Genomic DNA, 27,649 nt, shown 5'->3' with positions numbered 1-27,649 from the left:
TATTAAATATATGTTAAACAACAAATTACTATACAGAGATTTTTCCAATCTGAACATTTCTACAACGCCATATTGATTTATTTCTTATTTTATTGTATATTTTCGAAATTAAGTAAATTTTTAAATTTAGGGGAAAAACTTGATTTTTTAGGGGGAAAGCAAAATTTTCATCTGGCAACACTGACCTAAAACAGTGTCACGAAATTCCACTCCAATTCATGCGCACTGTTAACTTCGCCCTGCAATTTCCACTCCATTCCTTGCGCACTGTTAACGGCCATACGAAAACCACTCAAAGCAGCTGTAGCTTAACAGACTCGTGTTAGATTCAACAGAACGAAGACTCGTACCACTCAGCACTCGAAAGACATGAAATTTCTTACAAAAGCTTATTTTTATAAAACTAAAAATAAAAATTTTTCCACCTCTACCTAATACAGTCACGAAACCATTCCAATCGATACTCTGCTAATGGAAGGTCGCGGACGCGGAATACCTCGAAGTTTATGCAAGTCGGAGCAAGAAACCGCAATTTCGAAGTGTAATCGTGAAATTCATCATCAAGTGTGTGACAAAAACAACAAACAAAATAAAATTATAAATATAATATTATATATAATTATAATTCAGCCGAACTGAAGCAACAGGAAAAGTGCATTTCGTGAGCGGCAAATCGACTCATTTTCTCGTCAGCCCAGCTCGGGGAGCGAAGTGCAGAGCTGCAGTCCGTGATCAATGGCAAAGTGTTTTTAGCATTACTTAAAAGGAGAAAGTGATAAAGTGTAAAATAATTACCGAAACCCCCGAAGAACCGTGAAAAAAACAAGAAGATTTCCAAATCGCGTGTTGCAAGTTCCAGCGATAGTGGCCGACGACGCACAGCTGCCTGCTATGAAAACGGGCGCACAATGCTGCTGAAGAAGAAGCGCTATATGTACGACGAGCGAGACGGCAACATTGACTCGCTCGCCGTCGAGCCAAGCAGCAACAACAACAAAATGGCCGATACACGCGAAGTGCGCATTGAAGAGCAATTAAAAGTGAAAATTGGTATGTAAATCGAGTGCGAAATGTCATGAAAACACTGCAAAAGTGTAGAAGAACATGCGGGCCATGAACGTTGTGTGAAATTCGGGTCGAAGCGAGCGTTTTTCCCAGTGCAAAGTGTGCTGGAATGTTGGCAGCGTCGCCGTTTCCCCCGCGGAGCCTCTTCTGTGCAGAAAACAACATTGAGAGTGGGCAAAAGGCGAGAAAATCACTCAATAATGAGTGCAATCGACGGGCAAATCCTAGTTTGTGCGGTCTAAGGCCAAGGAAATCTATTAATTAAGCAAACAAATGTGTTTTTGTTAATGCAAATGCATTTTGTGTTCAAGTGTATGAGCATGCTGTCTCGCTCTTCCTCGCGTGTTGCTGTGTGCGTGTGTGTGTTTCTCTTGCCTTTTCCCTAATGTTTTTTTTTTCGTTTCGTGCAGCAGTGCAATTGCATTTGTTGTTGCTGCCGCTGGAAAAGTAATGGATGACCAGGCTGAATGTTACGGCATTCGGGTTACCCTCCCCCGCGGTTTCCCCCCGATTCCAACGCACGCCCCCCACCGTTTTGAATGCGCCCCTTTTTGTGAATGAATCGGAAATCAAGCGTGTGTGTGTGACGCTCCAGCGCATGCTCACACACACACACACACAGGCGGCACACGGGAGAGATCCCAGCAACAATACAATGTGTGGGTTTTTTCATGAATGGAATTTTCGAATTCGGTGTACTTTTCTCAATACGAAGGTGACTGTTTTATGAATGATTATCAAGCAACAAGCGCCAAGAGCCGAAAAGAGCCTCGATTAATGGGCCTACTATACATACATATATTGGCAAAAGGTCAAATTAATGAATGACACTCTCTCTTTCTCGCTATTCTGCCATTCTATGTATTTCGTTCTTGGAGGCAGAGAGAGCAACTACAAAACTTGCGGTTGTTTTACATTTCCTGTTGGGAAAACGAATGCCAAACAGAATTATGAATAACCACAGGCGGGGAAAAAAGGGTTGCCGTGATCTCAATTTCACACCTGCACACGCATTTATTTTTACCTCCGCCTTACAATTTCAATCTCGCAACTCATAAGCAGCTTTTGCTACGCTCGCAACGTAAATTATATGCAAAGCAGCAGCAGCAGCAACAACAACTTTGTAGCCGCTTTTGATTTCCGTTTCCCATCGCCAGAGTTTCCCTTCGTGCGATGCGGTTTGGTGTTCTTTTTCTTCAGCCATAAAACTCTTGCTTTTTTCTGTTGCTTTTCTTCTTTTTTTCTGTATTCCCCTTCCCAGCTGCTTTTTGCACGCTTCAATTGTTTTCGCATGCGCCTCTGTCTTTGTCGGGGCCTCCTCTTCGCTCCCCTCCTTTCTCTCGCCACTTCCCTTCTTCCTCCGGCAGCTTTAACCCCTTTCGCCCTTTTGGGTTCTGCGGAGAAGATGGCACAATATTGGTTAAAAATGAATTAAAACACGTTTCTCTGCTGATTGAGGAACGAAAGTTATGCACTTCCTTCGATTATCGGGTCGTTATGGCAAATTAGCTGTCACCTTTTTACCTCCATTTCATCCGTTCGCCTTTGTGCTTGGTATTTATCCTCTTATCCCTTAAAGATTCTGCAAAGTGTGGTAAAAATGTTGGTATATGGTAAAACCCGTTTAGAATAAACAATACCCCTTCATAAACATATTACCTTTTCCACCCAAAAACCTTTACCTTTTAAGAAATATACAAATGAGTCGGCATAGAAACACGCTTTCATTACGGTTGGAGAACAAAAGTTATTCATTTCCTATAATCATCATTGATTATCGCATCATTATAGCACATTAGCTGTGTCACCGTTTTACCCCCGACCAATCGGTTTCGTTCCCATCCGCCATATAAATATCGCTATAAGCACTATACTCCCTGCATTCTTCTCTCAAGTTTCATATTTCCACTTCATTATGCTTTGCATGCTTAATAACAATACTTCCACATCGTGCTCAGTTTCAATTACACACGGAGTTTCGCTTTTGTTGCTATTGTTGTTGGGAGCTTTCCATTTTGCTGATCGTTGCGATTTCTACACGAAACCTCCGCCCCGACCGAAATTGGCGTAATACTTTTCCACTTAATTAAAATGTTTAGCGCATAACCTAAATTTCGTTTTCTACGAGACAAAATGGAAAAAAGAGAGATGGTGGGTGTATGAGTCACTACCGATCTCCCCCTGAATATCAATGACATTTACTGGGGAATTACTCACTATTCAGACCACACGCAATTGAGATTTCGTTGAACTTGAAGACCGAGAACAGAGTTATCTAGTTAACATGGACTCGACTTTGTTCTTTTTAGCTCTGTAACAACAATAAATAGTTTGGCCAAAAAAGGTAATTAATTAAAAGCCGGTTGTGTTGTCTTGTTCTCCAGTTGGTTGTCAAGTTTCCACCTCGCTTTTTACCCCCCTCCATTTGGCTAGGCCAAAACTGGTTGCAATTGAACGAGCCAAAGATCGCTTGGAACTTTTCTAGCTGGTTCGTTCGTACTCTTTGGAAGCCAATGCGATGTTGACAATTAGTTCTCCTCGGGTCGTGTCTTTAAATCATTTTTCTAATACATATACTGTTCAGCCTGAGCCACAATTAAAGCGGAATATTTTCATTTGAAAATATGGCCGGGGAACAATGTTAATTAGCCCAAAGGCCGGAGGCTTATTGGCCAAGCAAGGTTTGCCCCAACAACTTTGTTTGCCGCTTCCAAAGAACCAGGGTTTTTATGTAATTAGCGCATTCTAAAATACTTTTTATTCAGGTCGAAGTCGGCCTTCTTGTGGTTTTCAAGCACAGAAAGAAATGAGATCGTTTTGCAAATGATATTGAATGATTAATATTCCAAGTCCAAGTAAAAATATCGAATGTAAACTTTACTCTATTTCTGAAATAATGGTTCGGAACTTCAGGAAGTTCCAAAAATGGTTCGTTAGGACTCCTTGTCCATATATAAATGATTGTTGATATTAAATGCAAATCATTTCTTAAACTTCTTCAAGTAGTATTATAGTTGACAAGGGGAAAATGTAATTTCTTTCTGTGTATAAGCAGGGAAAGGGGAATCACAATCGCAATGACAACGATGACGTTGATGACTCTGCCTGCAATGATTAACATTTATCTCTGACTTTCCACAATGAGGCAGCAGCGTGTTATAATGTTATACATACGCGCATTTCCCATTTTCCCCATCCCATTTTTTTAGGGGCCCTTTTTTATGACTTAACGCTTGACCTCCTCGCATTTACTTTGATGTTGTTGACTTTGGCCGGGGTCAGAGGCATCTGAGGAACCCCCGGTCAGTTGTCGTCCGGATCTCCACCTCCCAAGGCTTTGAACTCCACGCTGCTTCTTTGTATTTATTGTGGCGCTTCTTCGGAGCTGCTTCCAGGGTTCATCTCACAATCAGTCTCTTGTAATTTGTAATTAAAATGAATTCTGTTTTTATTCCACTTTTTCGGGCTGTGTGATTAATTTTGAGGCACAATTTGTGCGCTTCGCTGGCTCGTTTCAAGTGTCGTTTATTGTGGTTGGTGTGGTAGCTTCTCAAAGGTAGCACAACAACGGAAATGTCAGGGGCCAAGAACTGTCTTGGGCTGGGGACAAGTTTTTAATGGGAAAAGAGGGATCGTTCGGAGTCGTTAGATGCGCCCAAACTACTCCAGCTGAGGAGTTTTTGGGTAGGGGTAACTCATAACCACGTGTAATTATGACGGGGCTAAGGGTTCCTGACGTACTTTTTTTAATGTAATCTTATATTTTATTTCTTTTTGTCAAAAACGTATTCTTGGATTATTTTACGCTTATATAACATATAACAACCCATTTTTTTATCTTAAGTAGTAATGATATTTGCCATACGTTTTCTTGCAAGTTAATCCTTTTCGGTAAATTAATAATATCGATATAATTATGTTTTTTTAGAGACAAAAGCTTTACTAAAATCAACTTACTTAATAGATATGTTTACCTTAATTGAGTTTATAAGCTCGAAGCTTGTAGCGTTGGGATGACTTATAAAATAAAATAATAGTTTTGTATTATAGTATGATTACTCAATGCATAATATAGTTCGTTCCCAAAACGTTGTCAACCTCTGATCCTTGGCTCATATATTCCACTATCGCCTCATAGAAAACCACTTTTAGCCAAGGCCAATTTGACTTGGTTGCTTCGCAGCGGCCTGCCAAAATGTGTGGGCGCCTTACAAAGTGTATTTATCATTATTAAATTTTTATGGCACAAAGTCAGGCGAGTTTTTGTGTCGTCGCCAGTTGACTTGCCTCTAATGAGCGGCGTTTGTAGTTGTATTTATTTATTTATTATACCCTTGCAGAGGGTATTATGATTTCAGTCAGAAGTTTGCAACGCAGTGAAGGAGACGTTTCCGACCCCATAAAGTATATATATTCTTGATCAGCATCACAAGACGAGTCGATCTAGCCATGTCCGTCTGTCCGTCTGTCCGTCTGTCCGTCCGTCTGTCCGTCTGTCCGTCTGTCCGTCTGTCTGTTTCTACGCAAACTAGTCTCTCAGTTTTTGAGCTATCGGGACAAAACTTTCGCAAAAGTCTTCTTTCTATTGCAGGTAGTATATATGTCGGAGCCGACCGGATCGGACAACTATATCTTATAGCTCCCATAGGAACAATCGGAAAAAAAAACTTTAAAAAATTCTAGCTTCGGTGTTTTTTGAAATATTACCTTCTCCTTTTGGGGATGTTATTTTTTAAATATTTCTGAATTTCGAATTAATTATTTAGGAAATCGGACTACTATATCATATAGCTGCCATAGGAACGATCGGAAAATTAATGGAAAAGTAATAGGAAATAAATTCTAGCTTCTTTGGTTTTTATGACTCTAGGATATGACTCTTTTTAAATATTTCCGAATTTCAATTTTAATTTGATCAAAATCGGACGACTATACCATATAGCTGCCATAGGAACGATCGGAAAATTAATGAGAAATATTAGAAAATTGAACATTTTTGCGATTTGTTAATTAATAGGAAAGATCTGCAAGGGTATATAAGCTTCGGCTGGCCGAAGCTAGCTTCCTTTCTTGTTTTTTTTTTGTGTTAATAGGCATTCGCCCAATTTGGCCATTTCGAAATGGAAGTCGTGCGTTCGCGTCGCTCACATTGAGTGATGTGTGCAATTGAAGGTTAATAGTGCCAAAAAGGTAAATTGGCAACACGAAAATTTAAGCCGAAGAAAGCAATGAATCGGAATCGAATTTGGACTGGTGAGAGCAATGACAATCCGACTGGGAATTACTCATCTGGGCTCCGATACACTTGTGTACTGCGAAAAGTGTTCATAAACAAAGTCCAGGTCGATGACGTTGATGAAAAGCCAATAAAAATGTATAAGGCAGAAGCCAAACAAAGTTGCCCACAACAGGAGAAGATCGTGAGATGATCATGAGAAGCGTAATCAGACCGGAAATCGATCAGCACGTACGAAGAAATATAGGGGAGGAGGGAAAATGATAGGGCAAGAAACTGGTTTCAGGTTTCTCGGTTTCTCTAAATAAATAAAAGCATTTAAATAAATAAATTACATATTCTAATATTTCCCAAGAATACTTTTATATTTTTTAAATGTCAGGCCGTTGTAAACTATGTAATTTTAAAAACCCCCAATACTCAATTCCAAATTTATCCACTTTATTCTGTGTGGTTAGGCCGGGATTGGTTAGTATTAGTGTGATGCTTAATAAACCTGTTTTCCTACACAACCTGGCTAATGGAAGAACACGTTAGGAGAGCCCTTTTCTGGTTTTATGGCCAAAGGAAGTGGCAACGGAAAAGGAAGTGCACTTAAAGGGATATAATGCACACAGGTCCATAGAATCGAGTGCAGGGGAAATGCAACAGAAGCCGAGGGCTTTTTCCCACCTTTCCGCCAAAAGTGCAAACAATCATTTTGGCCGCAGGAAGCTGGCGTTTAAACAAACAGCCAGACGGACAGACATTCACAAAGATCTGCCTGTGTAAATCTCCCTTCCGTTGGCGAAGCAGCTGAAAAAAAATACACAAGAATTTATCTCTATTTCCGCTCCTTTGCATAAATGTCTGCTTCTGCTGGCTGGTTTTTGTTTCATTTGCTTTTTTAGAATTTATTACAGCGATGTCTGCTAGTCTGCTTCCTTCTTTATTTTTCTTCTTTTTTTTGTTTTTGCAGCACTCGCCTCATTAATTCGCGCGGGTTTCATGCTGCACTGAATCAATTTGCATATTGTGCAGAGAAGCAAAAGGGGGGAAAAAGGAAATCTACTTACAAAGTCTTTAAATTTAATTTTCCGTCTGCAATGGAAATCATGGAAATTTCAGACATTTAATGAGACCCTGTCTCGACCCAATAATGATGGGTGTGGAAATGGGATCGTGTTGTAATTTTCCCCCACTCGCATCCCCAAGGCAAATGTCAATGTTGTGGAGGAAACGCAATTTCCAGCGGTGCAGACTTTAGAAGTTTTCGATTTTTATTTTGGGGTCTGTGGCACATAGCCATGTGCCACATGGCAGGATGTTTCTATTTCTGGGGACCCCTGAGAATGTTGAAAGAAACATACCGCATGTTTTTCTTGATGTTGGTGTAAATCTCGGCGACCTGGGTTATTGTCAGTCAGTCTGGGTAAGCAGTGTTCGATAATGGATTGATCTGTTCTGAAATTTTAAAAACTTCCATTTAATGAGTAGTAAACAAATGTAAATCGTCTTAACCAGCGATTATAATAAGTATTTTGAATCACTCCAATATCATTCTGTTTTGTAGGTGGTGGATGACTAAAATGTAAAAATCTTTCTGGATTCCCTGCTTTTCTGACAAAAATTTACTTACGTTTGAGGTTATAAAAGTAATAAATGAACTTGGTATGCATTGCTAAAAAGTGTCCTTCTTCCGGTCGACTTTTCATATCAAAAAGTTCAGGAAGTTATTTGATTTCCCATTAATATTTTGTTGTAAAATAAAGAAATCGTACCACTTCCGTTCTCATGGTATTGCAAAAAAATTCCGAAATGATCCTCCACCCCAAAAAAAGTCGATGAGCCAACTTCCGCTTGACTTTATCCATGCATAAACCTTCTGGATTTTCCCAGTTCATCGAGCTCTGGTTCCGTTTATCGTGTTTGGCATATGTAAGATGATATATGCATACCCGATCGTCCGTCACTGTGACTGTGTGCTGTTGCTTAATGCATCTGAAGGTCGGATATCGGACGGTCTACGACCGATGGAACCCAGAATGCACACATTCAGTCCATATCTAAACGGAATGGATAGACTATAGCTTCGCCATTCTCTATGGGGGCTCGTTCGATTCCATGAAAGTCGCTTTGCATTTTCCCCCTTATCGCTCTTTCATTCTGTCTGTGAGTAAGCGAAATCTATAGAAATTCCACCGATTATGTCATTAAATTTAGAAAACTTTGATTGTCTGGCTGCTTTGCATGGCAGTCGCCAAAAAAATCCAGAAGGCAAGATAGCTTAGTCAAGTCGATATTTAGTTACCCTTTATATGATTTATTAATTCTTATGGTAGCTATAATATTGTAATGATATGAAAAATTTAAAATCAAGTATAATGTTGAATAATCTCGATTTAGCAAGTAAATCGTACAGAAAGCGAATGAATTTCTAACTTGGGAACAATATTATAAGACCCTCTGCAAGGGTATTCAAAACGAAAACGAAACGAGTAATAAAAACATTCAGTGGGGCAGCCAATGACGAGGCAAAGCCATAAAAACCACACATAAATAAATTATAAACGTCACAGAAACGCAAAAATTTCAACACTTTTTGCGCCGGGTTTCCCCCGTCTCTCTTCCTCTTTCTCTTTCTCCCATTAATACTACCACTATTATTTTATGAATGAAATTTACTGTTTTGCTTTTCTCCTCCGAAAAAAAAGCTCTTGTTTTTCGTCATTTGACGTTTTGTGTTTGTTTTCTGGCTTTTTGCCGATTGTCGATTGCCTTGCTTTACTTTACTTTGCTTTGCATATAAAATGTGCTTCTGTTTGCGGGGTTTTTCATTCATGAAAGAAAAAACCACACACTCACACTTGGGAAAAGGAAAACGAATGTCTTTGTTATCGCGGGTTTCTTGTTTCTACGACAAACGCACAGCGAGAGAGTGTGAGAGCATGCGATTGTGATTGTGAAAAGTGCCGTTGTTTTGCCAACACACAGATACTCGAGCCCCACACCACACACACACACAATCACACAACGAATAACCCCATTGATAGTCGCTAGGTGATAGCTGAATATAAGTGTGTAATGAAAAAACGAAGCTATAGCTCACCTCCAGCTCACATAGCCCACATTGCTCACATTGCCCACTGCCCAGCTGTGTCAACAGGGGCGGAAAACGTGGCGGGGCACTCCCCACAGCTCAATGAACAACAAACTTTAACTACAGTCAAACTTCTATAACTCTAAAGATCGTAACTCTTTAATATTCCTAAATTGTATTGGCACCAATAACATAAAATACTGGGATTCTACAAACGTAAAAAAAAAGTAATTCAAAATCCGATTAAAATTCCATTAGTCAAAATATCTAATAAAATAGTTACATTACCTTAACTCGTGGGCTTAGTCACTTAATCCATTGAAAATATTAAGATATCCTAATATTTTTTTTTGTTTTTTCAATATCCGATCAAAATTCCATTAGACAAAATATCGAATAAAATAGTTACAATATCTAAACCCATGAAATAGTCAATTAATCCAATGAAAATATTATAATTTCCTAATATATTTATGTGATTGTACATTTATTGCTTGAAATATTTATTGTTTTTAAGAATGATAACGGATTTTCTTCAAAGCTAACTTAAATCATGAACCCATGATAAAAATTGGTTGTTAGTCATGGAAGTTTGACTGTAAGAAACGGGGCAAAACCAAATTTGCCATACAAATACAGACACAGATGCCGGCACATGTGTGCACTTATTATATTTCCGCTCGACTGCCACTAATTTCTTTCATTGAGCAACTTTATAGTACTTGCCTTGTGAGCAGCGCCTTCACCCTTTGCGCTTATCAAGGCCTGCCGTTTATTGTTAACGTTTGGAGTCTAGCCAAGCGCCAGCCACTGCGAATGTTGTTTGTATAAGTTTGTATTTGTTGTGCCCCAGGTGGTGGAGCATCCAAAATAGATTGCGACCACCATCCATCGGTGCACAATACAATATATATAGAGGCATCGACGCACTCGCACAGGAAGTCACGTCCGCTGACCGTTTTCGGAAATCAAAAGAGCCCGCTGGAATATATGGTGTAATGGATAGATTGTGCCTTTTTTACAGCCTTTACAGCAGCAGTTGGCAGGTGTCAAGGCCAAGCATCAACTGATACCGAAAGGGGGGATAATATTATATTAATTTATGTTAATCCATGTCTGATAGCCGCTAGTTGTCTTTCCGGTTGGGCGAAAGTCGGTGTTTTGGTCTTTCGTCAGCCAGTAAAGCAAATCATTGGGTTTTTGTTTTATTCCTAGAAACTTATCAAGTCTCAATCAGTAAACAGATTTGTACTTTCTTCACAAATAGTCCACGCCACTTTTGATAAATACTTAATCTTGAGTTAATGTATTTCACCTTGAAGAAAGGCCGTAATCTATACCAACAAACAATTACTGAGGGGGTTTATTCGTTAAGTTTGATGAATTGTGAATATATAAGGTATTGGGTGTACTTTAATATTTATTATTACAATATCAATTTAATTGCTAATTCACCTCTATATCTTTTTTATCAAAATTCCAGGCGAAGCTAAGAATCTGAGCAGTCGCAATGCCGCCAACACCAGCTGCAGCACACAGGGCACCCGCGATGTCTACTGCACAATTGCATTGGACCAGGAGGAGATCTGCCGCACACCCACCATCGAACGCACACTAACGCCGTTCTTCGGCGAGGAGCACCAGTTCAAGATCCCCCGTCGCTTTCGCTATCTCTCCATCTACCTGTGGGATCGGGACATGAAGCAGGACAAGCCCATTGGCAAGATAGCCATTAAGCGGGAGGAGCTGCACATGTACAATCACAAGGACCATTGGTTCTCGCTGCGGCCAGTGGACCAGGACTCGGAGGTTCAGGGCATGGCCAATGTGGAGGTGTCGTTTGCGGAAGCCCAACAGACGCAGTCTCTTTCGGAGAGCATAGATCTGGGCCAGCACACACTGCCGCACCACCAGCACCTGCCGCACCACCACAACAGCCACCATAGCCACCAGCAGCGGGCGCATTTGAACGATTACAAGGAGAATAGCGAACTGAGCAACATTCAGAGGGCGGCGGCCTCTTCCTCGGCGGCCATGACCCTGAAAACCCGAGCCGCCGGTCTCTTTGGTCACGTGCATCATCCTCCATCTCAGACACAGACACACTTCCCGACCATCAATACCACGTCCACGTCGTCGGATCAGCTGGCCAATTGGAAGTCACACGGGAGATTCGTTGGCGTGACCATCAAAGTGCCAGCCTGTGTGGATCTCGCCAAGAAGCAGGGCACCTGCGATCCCTTTGTGGTCTGCACCGCCCACTACAGCAACAAGCAGCAGGTGACGCGACGGACCAAGCAGCGCAAGAAGACCGTTGATCCGGAGTTCGACGAGGCCATGTACTTTGATCTCCATATCGATGCCGAAGCGGGCAGCACAAACACCACAGCGAGTAACAAGAGCACCGGTTCCCTAGAATCCTCGGCCAACAAGGGCTACGCCATATACCCGCTGGGCGGAGCGGATCTGGTGGAGATAGTGGTGAGCATTTGGCACGATGCCCATGGAGCGATGTCCGATAAAGTGTTCCTCGGCGAAGTGCGGCTGCCAATGCTCAATAAGCAGGAGCAGCAGGCGGTTTCCCCATCGGCCTGGTATTATCTGCAGCCCCGCTCCATAACGCACAGTTCCCGCTCGCTAAACGCCACGCCCCGCTCATGTGCCACGCCCCCGGGAACGAGACTGAGCGTGGACTCGACCATCGGATCGCTGCGTCTCAATCTAAACTACACCGCCGATCATGTCTTCCCGCTGGCCACCTACGATGACCTGCTGAACCTGCTCCTAGAGTCAGTGGATCAGCGACCCATCACCGTGTCGGCCGTGTCGATCCTCGGCGAGCTGGTCTCGGGCAAGACGGAGGTGGCCCAGCCGCTGGTGCGTCTCTTCACGCACACGGAACGCATTGCGCCGATCATCAAGGCGCTGGCGGACCACGAGATCTCCCATCTGACAGACCCCACGACCATCTTCCGGGGAAACACGCTGGTCTCCAAGATGATGGACGAGGCGATGCGGTTGTCTGGCCTGCACTACCTTCATCAGACACTGCGTCCCGTTTTATCGCAGATCGTTGCCGAAAAGAAACCATGCGAGATCGATCCCAGCAAGATCAAAGATCGTTCTGCGGTGGACACGAACCTGCACAATCTGCAGGACTATGTGGAGCGGGTTTTTGAGGCGATCACAAAGAGTGCTGACCGCTGTCCCAAGGTTCTCTGTCAGATCTTCCACGACCTGCGCGAGTGTGCGGGTAAGCATTTCCCCAGCAATCGAGAGGTGCGCTACTCCGTGGTGTCCGGCTTCATCTTCCTGCGCTTCTTTGCTCCGGCGATTCTGGGACCCAAGCTCTTCGACCTGACTACCGAGCGCCTGGTAAGTAGATTCTAGTAGAGTAAAAGGGTATATTGTATTCGTGCAAAAGTATGTAACAGCTAGAAGGAAGCGTTTCTTGATCGGGGTCTCTAGCCGAGTCGATCTAGCCATGTCCGTCTGTCTGTCCGTCCGTATGAACGCTGAGATCTCGGAAACAACAAAAGCTAGAAGGTTGAGATTTCCCACACATATTCTTGGGCTTTCTACGCAGCGCAAGTTTATTTTTAGCCGAGCGCCACGCCCACAATCGCCCACTAACGATTTTAAAATGGGTCTGGCGGCCACACCTTTAAAGATTTCCGAGAAGTATAAATGCAGTTTTGTTGTGTATATTTATACCTATAGAAATGTAGAAGACATTTTTCAAATCGGACCATTCATTAAAAAGTTATACGCAATCAAAATTGCTTATATATCTATCTCCCTCGCACTTCCTTTAGCTGAGTTACGATTATTAGTCGGGACACCAACCCGAGTACAGCGTTCGCACTCGCTTTAGCTGAGTGACGGGTATTAGATAGTCGGGACACCAACGCGACTATAGCGTTCTCTCTTGTTTTTAATATAGCCTGACAAAATAATTCCCACGGCCGCCATTTTAAAAGATAAAAACGAAATAAAAATTGTTTAAAATTATAAAAGAACAATGTAATCAACATGCCAAGTTACGAAATCCCAGCACAATTCCTTATTAGTTAAAAAAATGACAAAAAACTTGCAAAAAAAACAGTTCTATATGTATCTCCCCCCTTAAGCTCTCATGTTCAAGCATGACCATTGAGTAATTCATTTATGTTTTTATTTTTATTATTATTATTTTTTAAATATTATTATTTTATTTTATTTTTATACCCATATAATACCCATACAATTTAAAACATTATATTACTATTTCCTTATTCACAGGATGCCCAGACGAGTCGCACGCTGACCCTAATCTCCAAGACGATCCAATCGCTGGGTAACCTGGTCAGCTCCCGGTCGTCGCAGCAGACATGCAAGGAAGAGTTCACCGTCGAGCTGTACAAGAAGTTCTGCACGGAGCAGCACGTGGATGCGGTAAAGCACTTTCTGGAGGTCATCTCCACGCCCAGTCAGGCGAGCAGCAGCGTTCATCCGGCGGCGTCGGCGACGCCACTGCAACCAGTATTACTTAAAGAGGGGTAAGTTGAGAAATTTACTTTGAGGAATTTCCCTATAGCCTCTAGATTGGTGGACTGTGCAATGCTCCCTCTATAAACCCTATTCTATAGATTTGGCATATCCCACCCAAGACATTTGGTTGATTACGCTTCGTTTTATTCTAATACCGAAACTTTCTTTGTCTTTCTCTTCTTTTCCGCGCGCTGCTTTAACAAAAAAATATCAAATAATAAATCAAAATCAATCCACCACGCCCAATACATCACACAATCAACATCCCATCACACAAAAATCACACTTATTCATCACACATTAAATCTATACTAACGTCTAGCGAGGGGTAAGAGAAATTGCTTGTAATTTGTTGAACAATTAGCTCAGTTTTTGTTCCAAGTGGCGTATACTATGCACCTGAGACAAGAACAGAGATCTGAGTGCGAGCACTCGAAGGGCAGTTGCTAAGATCCCGCTTTCTTTGCTCTCCTTCCCTGCAGCATGATGACCAAGTACCCCACATCCCGGAAGCGCTTCGGCCGGCAGTTCAAACAGCGCTACTTCCGCCTCACCACCCACTCGCTCAGCTACGCCAAGTCGAAGGGCAAACAACCCATCTGTGATATACCGCTCCAGGAGATCGCCAGCGTGGAGCAGCTGAAGGACAAGAGCTTCAAGATGCAGAACTGCTTTAAGGTGAGCATTCGATGTGCTTCGATTTGAATTGGGGGGCTGGTATGCCCCATGCGCCTCTGGTTGCAGCGAATAATGCACACGAGCAGTGTGCCGGAAACGCGCGATCCGCGCCACCTCTATAAATAGGCAGCCAAAGCCCACACACCTCCGGGCAGTGATGAGAGTTTAGCTGCTTTTACAGGCCACCTGGTTGGTTGCAAACTTTGTGGTGGTGCAGTGTAGGTTAAAAGAAGAAAAACTAAGGAAATCTTAGTTCTTTTTTGTCGAGTTTTGCACATTTAATTAATTAATAATCATCTGCTTTAAATTGTTTTAAAGTGGGCCATAAGGATCAAAAATTATCGATATCTCCTATATTTTGAAAATATCGATTCGATAATATTGAAGATTGGAATTAAATATCGAGAAATACAAAACTGTCGATATTTTTTTTTTAGCTGTAAATAGTAAAAAAATTCGATGTTTTGATCATAAAACCAATTTTTTATATTAGTCCTTTTGTTAAATATTGAACGTCAAATGCTTTTACTTATTCAAGTAAATTCTCATCGTCCAGCTTTCTTTATTTTCTCACTCAACTAAATTAGTGTAAACTTACATCTGAAAATCATTAATATTGGCCACCACTGCCTCCGTCTCATGGCTAAGATATTTGGCTGTGTGGGCGTGTATCTGTGGCTCCTAATCGATGGCAGCAGCAGGCCCATCCAGTGCCATAGTGAAAACCGAATCTCAGTTGCCCGATAAACTTTCACTAATCACTCACTCTGCCCGAGTTTTGTGTGGAAAATGACAAGTTGCGGCAATTAAAAATAATTTGCATTATTATGCAGATGAGCTGGCGGAGGCTCGCTTTGCGTACGCTATTGTTATTGCCATTCGAGGTAGTAAGACAAAAAGGGAAATTCCAAAACCTAGAAAAATCTGCAGCCGACGCAGAAGAGAATCGTCATCGTGGGTGCGATTTCTTGGCGTTACGTTTGTTTTTTTTTATATCTCAGTCAAGATGTGGGAATTGTCTCAGCCAGCGATTTCACTTGGGCGCGATTGTTTTGCAATTGCGGCGCGCACAGAATTTATGTTAATTGCACAAAGATGAGACTAAGATTTACTTTCGCCTCTTCTCCCACAGATTGTGCACAACGATCGCTCGCTGATTGTGCAAACAACGAACTGCGTGGAGGAACGCGAGTGGTTCGACCTGCTGCACAAGATCTGTCTGATGAACTCCATCCGGATGCAGTACTTCCATCCCTCGGCCTTTGTCAGTGGCTTCTACAGCTGCTGCGGCCGCTCGGATGAGAATTCCCCTGGCTGCAAGAACGTGTCGGACAAGGAGATGGACTACTTCCAGATGGATTTGGTAACGGCCCTGGATCCACCGCTCGATCTGCAGCGCATCCACACGCTGATCATGTCGAACATGAGTGTGCTGGATTCTCTGTTAGATCCGCTCACCTACCACCAGCATCTGCCGCAGACGCAACACCAGCAGCACAACCCTTTGGTGCCGCTGGCCACGGATTTGCAAAAACATTCACCACAGGCCTTCGCGGAGTTCAAGCGAACGATTGAGAAACTGAGAGAGAAGGCGTTCGCCATCGATCGGGATCATCGGGACTACAAGCAGGGCATAACGCGACAACTGAAGTACGGCAGCAGACAGGCTCCGATCGGCGATGACAACTATTGGCACATGATGCGAGCCGCCGGCCAGCTGAATCAGCAGCATCATCAACAGCAGCAACACCAACAGCAGCAGCAGCAGCAGCAACTCCAGCAGTTCCAGCCGCAGCCTGTGCTGCCGCAAATGCAGAATGTTCGGGCGTATCCCTATCAGCCAGCCACGAGCAATATGAACGCCTACTATCTCCACAACTTGCAGCACCAGCAGCAGAGGTTGCAATTCCAACAGCAGCAGCAACATCAGCAGCAACCGCTACAGCAGCAACAGTCGCAATTTCAGCCGCTGCGCAGCCACCAATTGCAGCGTCACAATAATAACTTGAACAACAACAACTGCGGCAATGCCTCTTCCTCCAGCCCATCGTCCACAACCTCTAGTGTGGTGGCTGCACCGCCCAGTACCACCTCATCATCGCAGCCAGCTCCGCCGATTTATTAGCGTCCAAGGCTGTGCGTATTCGCCTTGCCGCGGGCCATCATCACGACCAGGTAAGGGAGTACGCATTATCATGGCAGCTTGGATATCTTGGATACCGAGGAGAAGCCCCCGACCAGGGGATGCTGCTGTACAAACCGTTTTAAGTGCTAGCTTTGTGTTTTTTTGTATGATATTTATGTTTTTAAGAATCTAACGTTGTGAAGGTCTAGACTAAGTTTATCAATTAACAGATTTTTGTACACCAGATATTTTCGGTACCGCCAGCAACAAGATAAAATGAAAAAAGGAAACGAAATCTAAAATATTTATATTTATAAGTAATAAGCCTATTTATTTTTTGTATGCGCTAACATTATTTATATACGCAAACAAAACACCCAATACGGAAGAGCATTTCGACTCTTGTGTGAGAGAGCGCAAAGAAGGCAGAGAACCACTAAAAACTGATAACTTTATAAGCCTAATCTACTAAAAACTTAACAATTGCTAAGATTTTATAAAGCCTAGCCTAGGTTATTTACCGGCGCTAGTTGAGTACCGAAATAAAACAATGTAAATAGAAAATGCACGCGTATATATTTCTCTATATGTGCATGTGTAATAATTACTACATTATACCAGTTATTTTAGGAGTAGCGAAAATTTCTAAAAATTACCCAATCTAGCCGTGTTGCCCACAGGCGGCACAGACAAAAAACAAATAATTCTAAAAAATGTGAACGCTATATACAAAAAACAAAAACTGCGAAAAGCAACAAAAAACATACATCTACAATGTATATTTCTTTTTATAACTGTCATACAGCTAATGTTAAACACACGATACGTATTCGGCAAATTGTAGAATACAAACAAAAATTATTGTTAAGCACAAATTTACTTCCATTTTCCATATACACACACATACATATATGCATTGAACACGCACACGAATATTTATTAAATGCATTTAATTTCATGTTAAACTTAAACGAAAAACAAGTAAATTGTTAACAATTTGGTTAGCTTCGACTTACTTCCACCGATTTGTTTCCAAAGCTCTTCCAATATTAATTACACATCTAGAAACTATGTTAAATAATCTTATTTTTGCCATATTTAGTTCATTGTTCATCGATCGCATAAAAAAGTGTCTTCCTCCGCCGCGTTTAATCATATAGCCTTTTGTTTATGCATTCCAATATTTTGTGCATTTCTTAATTATAATATCTGCATGATGTACATAGAGATACGAAACGGAGAAAGACGACGAGATGTTGCTATGAATTTAATTTCTTTGGTTCATTTTCACTTTTAGTTGCATTTTAAAAACTTAACTTTAGTTTAACTTTACCACGCCTAGCTAATAAGTTGTTGGTACAAAGAATAGAAAATATACACATCTAGATATATTTTCTAGCGAAAAATAAAGCGTATCGCCAATGGATATTTTTATTTTGTTTTATTTTGGTTTGGCTATCGTTTATCTTATCCCCTCCCAGTATAGTACCTCATTCTCGTGCTTTAGGAATATCTGGTATACTGTTGTGATATCTTACGATATGGTAATTGAATTGGTCGTGTGCGTTAGTTGATTGATATTGATGCGTATTTGCGATACATTTATAGTGAGTTAAAGCTGTTGAATATTTTTATTCGTATTGTGACAATTATTCGATAAGCAATTTTATTCCAAAAAAATGAAAAGGTAAAACTATTCGACGAGTAACCTACTTTTATTTTTACCCAGCAAAATGCTAACTAAATTATTCTCACAAGTCTCAAGAAAAATTTCTGTGTTGGTTTCAAATGGAACAGAAAACGAAAAAAATCCCCTATTTTTTGTAAAAAAAAATAAATTAAATCGACTTTTATGTATAAATAAATAAATAGTTGCATATATTTGACTGCGTTTTATGTGGGTTGGGTGGGTTCTACAGGGTGTGTGGAATCCACAGCAGCAGCAATAGATGATGTTCAACAAGCAGCAAAATTTCCAACAGCGCTGATAAATGCAGCATTTTTTCTACCACTCCCACTACTCCTTAGCCTTCTAAGTATTTAATGACTTTAGCGCGTAACAAATAAAAGCAAGTAAAGTGTAACATATGTCCTCTAATTTGTTTATCCAGTTTGGCGTATCGTACTCCTTAGGATCGCAGCACAGGTACTTTGATCTAAATCAGCGGTCGGCAGCGCCCTATTAAGTGAGCATAAGGTTTTGTTCTGCCGCCGCGCTGCTCTCACATGTATAACGTAGAACAGCGGTCTGCACACACACATCGATGAGCTGCCCAGTGCAAATTACTCACACAAATATAAAAGAAAATGATCTAAATTAAAACAATCATTTTTTAGCCGACATGTTTAATAAGCTTTCAAACATAGAACTTTTTATTGTTGACAATTTTTAGTAAAATCAAAAATCATGGTTTTTTTCCTGATCGATTTGCATTTAAACCTAAAACTTTTTATATATACAATAATTTTTTCAAAAAAATCATGGAAAATGTTAAAATTAGTCAAAGAATACATTTTCTAAAAAGCTATCGCAATGGAATTTTTCCCAAAGCTTGTTTTTCTATTGCAGGAGTACATGTGTCGGATTAGACCATAATATCTTATGGCTCCTATAAACTATATACACTATAGGTATTTATTTTACTTGCTTTACTTACTTAATAAAAAAAATCAACAAAGGAAGATTCCTTAGTTTATTTTTTTTTATTTAGTAATTTATAAACAGGCTAGCTAGCTAAAACGGCCAGATCTAGCGTGTAAATGGCTTTGTTTCCATCTCTGGTGAGCTGTTTGTTATCGTTTATCGGCGGACAGCTGACTGGCGGCATCCGAGTTTATAAACAATTTCGGAATTTTGCAGTTTGCAAACCTTTTATGCAAAATGGACTACGACTTCAAGATGAAAACGCAGATTGAGCGCACAAAGGTGGAGGACTTGTTCAACTACGAGGGCTGCAAGGTGGGGCGCGGAACCTACGGCCACGTCTACAAGGCCAAGTGGAAGGAGACGAGGTGAGCTGGTCATCTACGAAGTCCCATGAATACTTACAAATATAATTTCTATGCCACAGCGATGGCAAGGAGTATGCCCTGAAACAGATCGACGGCACTGGCTTGTCCATGTCCGCCTGCCGCGAGATAGCACTGCTGCGCGAACTGAAGCACCAGAACGTGATAACCCTCATCCGGGTGTTCCTGTCGCACAACGACCGCAAGGTGTTCCTGCTGATCGACTACGCGGAGCACGACCTGTGGCACATAATCAAGTTCCATCGGGCGGCCAAGGCCACCAAGAAGCAGGTGGTCGTTCCCCGGGGCATGGTGAAGAGCCTGCTGTACCAGATCCTGGATGGGATTCACTATCTGCACAGTAACTGGGTGTTGCATCGCGATCTGAAGCCCGCCAACATCCTTGTGATGGGCGATGGCAACGAGAGGGGACGCGTAAAGATCGCCGACATGGGTTTCGCCCGACTCTTCAATGCCCCGCTGAAACCTCTGGCGGACCTGGATCCGGTGGTGGTCACCTTTTGGTATCGTGCCCCAGAACTGCTGCTCGGAGCTCGTCACTACACCAAGGCCATCGACATCTGGGCTATTGGCTGCATTTTCGCCGAGCTACTCACCTCGGAGCCCATCTTTCACTGCCGCCAGGAGGACATCAAGACCAGCAATCCGTATCACCACGATCAACTGGACCGCATCTTCAACGTGATGGGCTTTCCGCAGGACAAGGACTGGGAGGATATCAAGAAGATGCCGGAACATCACACGCTGACCAAGGACTTCAAGCGCTCCACCTACTCCACCTGCTCGCTGGCCAAATACATGGAAAGGCACAAGATCAAGCCAGACAGCAAGGCCTTCCACCTGCTGCAGAAACTGCTGCTGATGGACCCCAACAAGCGCATCACCTCCGAGCAGGCAATGCAGGATCAGTACTTCCAGGAGGATCCGCAGCCCACGCAGGACGTGTTCGCCGGCTGCCCCATACCGTATCCCAAGCGCGAGTTCCTTACCGACGACGACCAGGAGGACAAGACGGACAACAAGCGCCAGCAGCAGCAGCAGCAGCAGCAACAACAGCAACAGCAGCAGCAACAACAGCAGCAGCAAATGAATGCCGAACCGAATGCCAAGAGAGTCAGATTGTCCGGAGCTGGCAACCAGCAAGACTTCCACCACCAGCAGCAGCAGGCGCAGCAGCAGCAACAACAGCAACAGCAGCAACAGATGATGTTCAGCCAGCAGCAAAATTTCCAACAGCGCTTCAACTGAGAGACTGATAAATGCTGCATTTTTTCTACCACTCCCACTACTCCTTAGCCTTCTAAGTATTTAATGACTTTAGCGCGTAACAAATACAAGCAAGTAAAGTGTAACATATGTCCTTTTATTTGTTTATCCAGTTTGGCGTATCGTACTCCTTAGGATCGCAGCACAGGTACTTTGATCTAAATTAAAACAATCATTTTTTAGCCGACATGTTTAATAAGCATTCAAACATAGAACTTTTTATTGTGGACAATATTTCGCAAAAAATCATAAATCATAAAATCGTCATAAATCGTGTTTTTTTCCTGATCGATTTGCATTTAAACCTAAAACTTTTTATATATACAATAATTTTTTTAAAAAAATCATGGAAAATGTTAGAATTAGTCAAAAAATACATTTTCTAAATAGGGAAATCTTTTAGTTTATGTTGCTGGCTGCCTAAAACAGTCTGACTTTTAGATGTGGGCCTTGAATTCGCAAAATAACGATAAAAAACTCGCCATCTTCAGTCGTATATTAATATTTTGGAATTGATTAACAAAGTATAAGGTATCTGACGGGCTTGACTTGATTTTTCCATTACTAATTTGTCCAACCATAACGGATTTTTAAAATTCTGTTTTTTTTGCATCTCTAGTTTAGAAGGTTTCGGTGCTTTGAACATAATTATAATTTGCTCGGCACATATAAAAAATACGTAATTTTAAATTCAAAATGGGGCTGCCAATCGGTTTTGTACACCACTTGCATCGTAAAATTTGGTTTTTGTCTTCGCTGTCTTTCGGTTGTGTGAAATATATATCGATATATGTGCGATAGCAGCTATGAGGATAGGATATATCGAAGAAGTGTCACTCTCTAGCGATCTTTGAAAGTCTTTCATTTTTCAATCGTGCTGTCGCACGCATCATCTCTTTCAATGATAGTGAACACGTGTTAAATAAAATGATACGCACTCAGCCACACGTGGAGGGTGCCTATGTTTTATGTTTTATTTTTTAATAACCTTATTCCTAATAATTAAATCATAAAAAGATTTGAAAAAAATAATTTAAAAGGAATAAAGCAATACCCACCCATGCCTGCGCCCTCTCGGCTCTGGAAAACCCAGAGCTCTGGTACAGGCACGGGTGGGCCTTTACCTGGGCAACCAGATCCAATTAATTCCCTTATGTGCCGCCGAAGGAATTCTAGCTCCTCCCTATGGGCACTATAGTGGCGGGGGTCACTCTCGGACTTTCTGAAAGACCCCCGCAGAAGCACCCACCGCTCCTTGCAGTATATCACTACGGATATAAAATGCCATACCCGCCTGGGCAGCCTTAAGTTATACGCCGGTGCTGGGTCCACCGGCCCGGCAGGCCTCACCCGTTAGGACCCTCCCGATCAGAGTCATCGAAAAGGGCCATTACGGCGCGCAGCCTGGCCAGCCTCTGATTCTGCCCCCCCTCCACTCTTCGAAAAGCTGTTCGAAAATCTCGAATAAATTCGAAGGGGGGGTCGGTCGCGTCCCACCGGAGATATACCCACCTGGGCAGTCTCAAGTTATACGCCGGTGCTGGGTCCACCGGCCCGGCAGGCCTCACCCGTTAGGACCCTTCCGATCAGAGTCATCGAAAAGGGCCATTACGGCGCGCAGCCTGGCCAGCCTCTGATTCTGCCCCCCTCCACTCTTCGAAAAGCTGTTCGAAAATCTCGAATAAATTCGAAGGGGGGTCGGTCGCGTCCCACCGGAGATATACCCACCTGGGCAGTCTCAAGTTATACGCCGGTGCTGGGTCCACCGGCCCGGCTGGGGCCGCCGGAGCGTCCCCAGCCTCCGGCGCGTCCCCAGCCTTCGGCGCGTCCCCAGCCCCCGGCGCGTCGTCATCCTCCGGCGCAGCCTCCACCGGCCGGGCAGGGGTCCTTAGCCTAAAATAATACAAATAAAAATAATAATATCAATAAATAAACAAGAAGGCCATCCGAAGCTTATATACACTTTCAGTCCCTTTACTCGTAGAGTAAAAGGGTATATTGTATTCGTGCAAAAGTATGTAACAGCTAGAAGGAAGCGTTTCCGACCCCATAAAGTATATATATTCTTGATCAGGGTCACTAGCCGAGTCAATCTAGCCATGTCCGTCAGTCCGTCTGTCCGTATGAACGCTGAGATCTCGGAAACTACAAAAGCTACAAGGTTGAGATTTTCCACACATATTCTTGGGCTTCCTACGCAGCGCAAGTTTATTTCAGCCGAGCGCCACGCCCCCTCTAACGCCCACAATCACCCACAATTTTGTTGTGTATATTTATACCTATCGAAATGTAGAAGACATTTTTCAAATCGGACCATACATTAAAAAGTTATACGCAATCAAAACAAGAGAGAACGCTATAGTCGAGTGCCTCGACTATTAGCTACCCGTTACTCAGCTAAACAACTTAATAGAAATATGCCTTCTTATATGTTTTTCGACGCTCGACTTTTACCCAGGGATCTCTTTCTAGAAGAGGCTTTCTAGAACTTTCAATTCTGCCTAGCACATCTTACGTCTCTATCTAGCGCAGGTGAATGCACTTGCGAAAAACGTGTACGAGCAAAAAGACACAAAATGCGCGCCTATGTTTTATGTTTTATTTTTTAATAACCTTATTCCTATTAATTAAATCATAAAAAGATTTTAAAAAATAATTTAAAAGGAATAAAGCAATACCCACTCATGCCTGCGCCCTCTCGGCTCTGGAAAACCCAGAGCTCTGGTACAAATAAAAAACACAAAAAAAAACACACAATGAACGTGCACGAATGACGTTTTGAAACCTCTGCAGAGCAAATTCTCGTGAGAGACGAAAACCGCGGCTATGTGATCGATGGTTACTGTATCCCGTACTTTATTATATACTTGGTCTAGGAATAATGAATATTCGAAGATATACGAAATTCTTGACTTTATCACTCACCGAAAAGGTGAGGCAGGCCTCACCGGTTAGGACCCTCCCGATCAGAGTCAGTGAGAGCCGCCATTACGGCGGCCAGCCTCTTCTCCACTCTTCGAAAAGCTGAGCGAAAATCTCGAATAAATTCGAGGGGGGGGGTCGGTCGGGTCCCACCTGAGATAAACCCACCTGGGCAGTCTCAAGTTACGCGCCGGTGCTGGGTCCACCGGCCCGGCTGGGGCCGCCGGCGCGTCCCCAGCCTCCGGCGCGTCCCCAGCCCCCGGCGCGTCGTCATCCTCCGGCGCAGCCTCCACCGGCCGGGCAGGGGTCCTTAGCCTAAAATAATACAAATAAAAATAATAATATCAATAAATAAACAAGAAGGCCATCCGAAGCATATATACACTTTCAGATCATTATACCCGGACCAGGAGGCGGCTGCTGCAGATTCCTGCAATGCTTGCTTTTGCTGGCGCTGAGGCGATGATTGGGTTATACACAATTGAGCAATAAAAAGTGCAACCCGTTTAATTTTAAAATGGAATGCCAAGTAAATCTAAGTTTAATGTTTTTGTAAGTTAATAGCTATGATCGCCAAGGGTATATAAGCTTCGGCTGGCCGAATCTTCCTTTCTTCCTAAATTAAATAAAACTAAAACTTACCTGAGCGGCATGGTGAATTAAACGACAAAAAAACGAGGAAAATATTGATTAAAAAAACGACAAAAATCTTACGACACAAAAACGCGCACAAACACTTTAAAGGTTCAATTCAATTTACTTGAACCAAGCTCGAGCGCTCCAAAGCGGAGCGGAGAGTTGGAGCGGGAGTTGGAGATAAAGAGAGCGGGGGTGCTTTCAAAATATCCGATCGACACTGCCTTTCAAAATTAATCCTTTTGTTATATTCCAAAGTATCAACCAAATATTAACAAGAGAGAATGCTATAGTCGAGTGCCTCGACTATCAGATACCCGTTACTCATCTAAAGGAAGTGCAATTTAAATTGCATTTACAACAATTGCTAAGGCTCAGATGACACATTCAATTTTTAACGTCAATTTATTGTGGCAATTTTTCTTTATCGGGACTTTAAACGAGCGCGAGAAAGAATCAAATATTTTTGGCTGCTCTACCACTAACACCAATAATAAAGGCGTGATATCATATTAATCCTGACCCGCTTGCACTTCTTTAAACTCACACAAATGAAAAATTGTCACAATAAATAGACGCTAAAAATTTAATGTGTCATCTGAGCCTACGATTTTTTAAAGCTTAGCCCAAGTGAGGTACCGCAAAGATGAGTAGCGAAGTATATATTATTCCATTAAAATCAGTATGGCCTAGCATTTTGAAACCTGAAATATAGCTTAATTGGTTTGAGTCTGTGCTAAAATTCTGAGCAAGTTCTTCCCCATCTGGGGTATTCATTTTAGAGCATAGAAAAACATCGATATGCAATCGATGATTGAAAACAGCAACATCGATAAGAATAATTAATCGATACGGCCATCGTTTGCCAGCTCTAGTATTTGTAATTTGTTAGAATATTTTTACCGGATGCCATTTGTTTTGCGAAAGAAAGTAGGAATTAAGTTAATAGCAGTTGGCTAGTATTCCGCCAAGAGCCAAATTCGACGTTACCCAAATTGAGATCAACCCCGCCCGGCTGGCGACTCCCGAAGATTGAGGCGTAGATTGCACTCCAAATTGCAGTTGCAGTTGCAAAATTAACAGGCGAAATAGACAAGTAAGTGGAACGTAGATGGAGGCGGAGGCGTCGGCTGGCCAACTGGGCGTTGCTGGCGGACTGCTGGCCATTCTGGCCACCACCCACTGGGTGGCACTGGCGACCCCGCCAAGGGCACGAGGTCTCGCCGCGACCTGTGCCATTATAATCTGGCGAACGTCGCGATTTCAGTGCCTCTTCGGCTACTGCCGCCGTGATTCACGATTGTCCAGCAGCAGCAGCAGCAGTAGCAGCAGCAGCAGCGACTCGCAAGCACCTGACGTAATTATGCGCGTGCACTGACCGCAACTAAATGAAATTCTGGTCTTCGCCCGCTCCTACAGGTAACGCAGATCCCCAGGATGCAAAACCAACCCAGCCCACAGCTGCCCTGCAAGGGCATCCTCAAGACGTCGCGCAGCTTCGACAAGTCGGGCGCCAGGTGAGGTCATCTAATAATAGCACGCCAGTTGGGAGCCCTTCTCACCTGCAATTCCCCGCTGATTCTCCCAAAACAGTTTTCGCAAAAGTGCCAAGTTCGATGAGCTGAACGTGATGCAGACCTTCCATCCGGCCGACAAGGACTACGGACATATGAAAATCGATGAGCCCAAAACGCCTTACAACTACACGGAGTCCTTCGGGGATAATAGGGACGAACTGGACACGGAGCTGCTCGTGGAGAAGTATGGGAGCCTTTCAAACTGTGTTTGCTTAGTGTTTTTCATTTGAGAATTGATGGGACTATTATACCTTAACCAGAAAATGCGTCTTTAGTGCGCAGTTCACAAGCATCTTAATTGAGAACGTAATTGTTTAATGTCCTATCATTTACTGATTAAATAATCATTGATAATGGCATACTTACAGAATGTGAGGCAAATATTTCAATTCATATTTCGCATTGTTAAAAATTAAGGACATTAATGAAAACACTATCATTTATTTTTTCCAACAATAGTTTAACTATTCCATTTCTTGCAGACTCCGCATAGCGGCCAACACACAACAGTCGACGGACAGCATCGAGGACGAGGGCTCCTCCGGCGACGACCAGCCGCTGAGCGAAGAGGAGCGACGTAAGTGCCATGAACCACTCAGATTGCAAACATATCTCATGTACTTGGGTTGCAGAACGACGGCGCGAATTCGAGCGACGTCGCAAGGCCCACTACCGCGAGTTCGAGGCCGTCAAGCTGGCACGGAAGCTGATCCAGGAGGAGGACGACGACGACGACGAGGACGGGGACAAGGGCGCGGACAGCCGGCCCTCGGGCTCGGCACAGGGCGCTTCCACCTCCGGCCGCTTTGCGAGCAGTTCGGCGAAAAAATCGAGCGCCAAAGCCGACTCACCCACATCCTCGTCCACCAGCGCCGGCCACAACAACATGGACCTGGAGCCATCGAACAACTAGAAGCAATATCAACCCATCAATCAATCACTAATGTTTACCTAGCGGACAATGGACGATTCTGAGGGCCGCTCATCCAAACAATGAACTAACGAAATTCTATTATATCAAGTGCTGTGCGCGCGCGGAGTGAGAAGTGGATGCTGATTAGCAGAGTGGCGGGGAGCACTCATGATTAGTTGAATCAACCCCATCTAAACACGAAAAACAAACCGTCGCCAAGGAGGTTCGTCATCGAGTAGTAAACACAGCCGATAAGCCAATGCATTACTGGTTGCAAATTGATTTTACAACACAAACCGTGCAAATATAACTCAGCCGTAGCGTACTGTTGCAAATGTAGTTAAACAAAAAAGTCTTTTAAATTGATATCAATATGGCCTCCCCTTTTCGGTCCAAGTCTCCCGTTCGCAGCATTTAATTTGATTGGATGCCCAGTGCCACATAAGGGATTACTTGTTGTAACTAGCGTTGAAGTTGATTTGGCCTTACGTTTAGTTATTTATTAATACGATACTATTATGATTACTATTAAGTTTTAGCCATCGAATGCGAACGTTTCAATAAAGAGAGCCCAGAACCCAATTGAAAACCT

General features: G+C 42.9%; 3 protein-coding genes across 4 annotated transcripts; all 3 read left to right on the top strand.

Moving 5' to 3' along the window:
- The first annotated feature begins 458 nt into the window (after positions 1-458).
- Positions 459-18,139, top strand: RasGAP1 (Ras GTPase activating protein 1). The gene is made up of 5 exons (XM_044395777.2): positions 459-1,050; positions 10,864-12,755; positions 13,662-13,918; positions 14,393-14,588; positions 15,721-18,139. Exons 1-5 carry the CDS (start codon positions 909-911, stop codon positions 16,711-16,713), a joined length of 3,480 nt encoding a protein of 1,159 aa, XP_044251712.2. The 5' UTR covers positions 459-908; the 3' UTR covers positions 16,714-18,139.
- A 1,301-nt stretch (positions 18,140-19,440) lies between these two features.
- On the top strand, positions 19,441-21,095 carry Cdk8 (cyclin-dependent kinase 8). Its single transcript, XM_070215499.1, has 3 exons — positions 19,441-19,494; positions 19,574-19,725; positions 19,785-21,095. The coding sequence occupies exons 1-3, from the start codon at positions 19,474-19,476 to the stop codon at positions 20,989-20,991; spliced, it is 1,380 nt and encodes a 459-aa protein (XP_070071600.1). The 5' UTR covers positions 19,441-19,473; the 3' UTR covers positions 20,992-21,095.
- Positions 21,096-25,417: 4,322 nt separating this feature from the next.
- On the top strand, positions 25,418-27,646 carry I-2 (protein phosphatase inhibitor-2). 2 transcript variants are annotated; one of them, XM_017160340.3, is made up of 5 exons: positions 25,418-25,663; positions 25,987-26,084; positions 26,161-26,328; positions 26,627-26,721; positions 26,777-27,646. In XM_017160340.3, the coding sequence occupies exons 2-5, from the start codon at positions 26,005-26,007 to the stop codon at positions 27,055-27,057; spliced, it is 624 nt and encodes a 207-aa protein (XP_017015829.2). In that variant the 5' UTR covers positions 25,418-25,663; positions 25,987-26,004; the 3' UTR covers positions 27,058-27,646. The 2 variants fall into 2 exon arrangements, with proteins under 2 accessions (XP_017015829.2, XP_070071935.1); XM_070215834.1 differs by lacking the exon at positions 25,418-25,663 and adding an exon at positions 25,670-25,924.
- Positions 27,647-27,649: the final 3 nt, after the last annotated feature.

The sequence above is a fragment of the Drosophila takahashii genome, chromosome 3L (assembly GCF_030179915.1).
Source record: "Drosophila takahashii strain IR98-3 E-12201 chromosome 3L, DtakHiC1v2, whole genome shotgun sequence".
NCBI lineage: Eukaryota > Metazoa > Arthropoda > Insecta > Diptera > Drosophilidae > Drosophila > Drosophila takahashii.
Note: the sequence above shows the minus strand (reverse complement) of the source record. Positions and strands in the feature narration are given on the sequence as shown.

Excerpts from the sequence above, each read along its gene's own strand:
- RasGAP1 (XM_044395777.2), top strand. The coding sequence starts at position 909 with ATGCTGCTGAAGAAGAAGCGCTATATGTACGACGAGCGAGACGGCAAC. Across the intron at positions 1,051-10,863 it reads GCAATTAAAAGTGAAAATTG|GCGAAGCTAAGAATCTGAGC; the intron begins GTATGTAAATCG and ends TCAAAATTCCAG. Across the intron at positions 12,756-13,661 it reads ACCTGACTACCGAGCGCCTG|GATGCCCAGACGAGTCGCAC; the intron begins GTAAGTAGATTC and ends CCTTATTCACAG.
- I-2 (XM_070215834.1), top strand. The coding sequence starts at position 25,679 with ATGGAGGCGGAGGCGTCGGCTGGCCAACTGGGCGTTGCTGGCGGACTG. Across the intron at positions 26,085-26,160 it reads TTCGACAAGTCGGGCGCCAG|TTTTCGCAAAAGTGCCAAGT; the intron begins GTGAGGTCATCT and ends CTCCCAAAACAG. Across the intron at positions 26,722-26,776 it reads GCTGAGCGAAGAGGAGCGAC|AACGACGGCGCGAATTCGAG; the intron begins GTAAGTGCCATG and ends CTTGGGTTGCAG.
- Cdk8 (XM_070215499.1), top strand. The coding sequence starts at position 19,474 with ATGGCTTTGTTTCCATCTCTG. Across the intron at positions 19,495-19,573 it reads TGGCTTTGTTTCCATCTCTG|TTTGCAAACCTTTTATGCAA; the intron begins GTGAGCTGTTTG and ends GGAATTTTGCAG. Across the intron at positions 19,726-19,784 it reads GCCAAGTGGAAGGAGACGAG|CGATGGCAAGGAGTATGCCC; the intron begins GTGAGCTGGTCA and ends TCTATGCCACAG.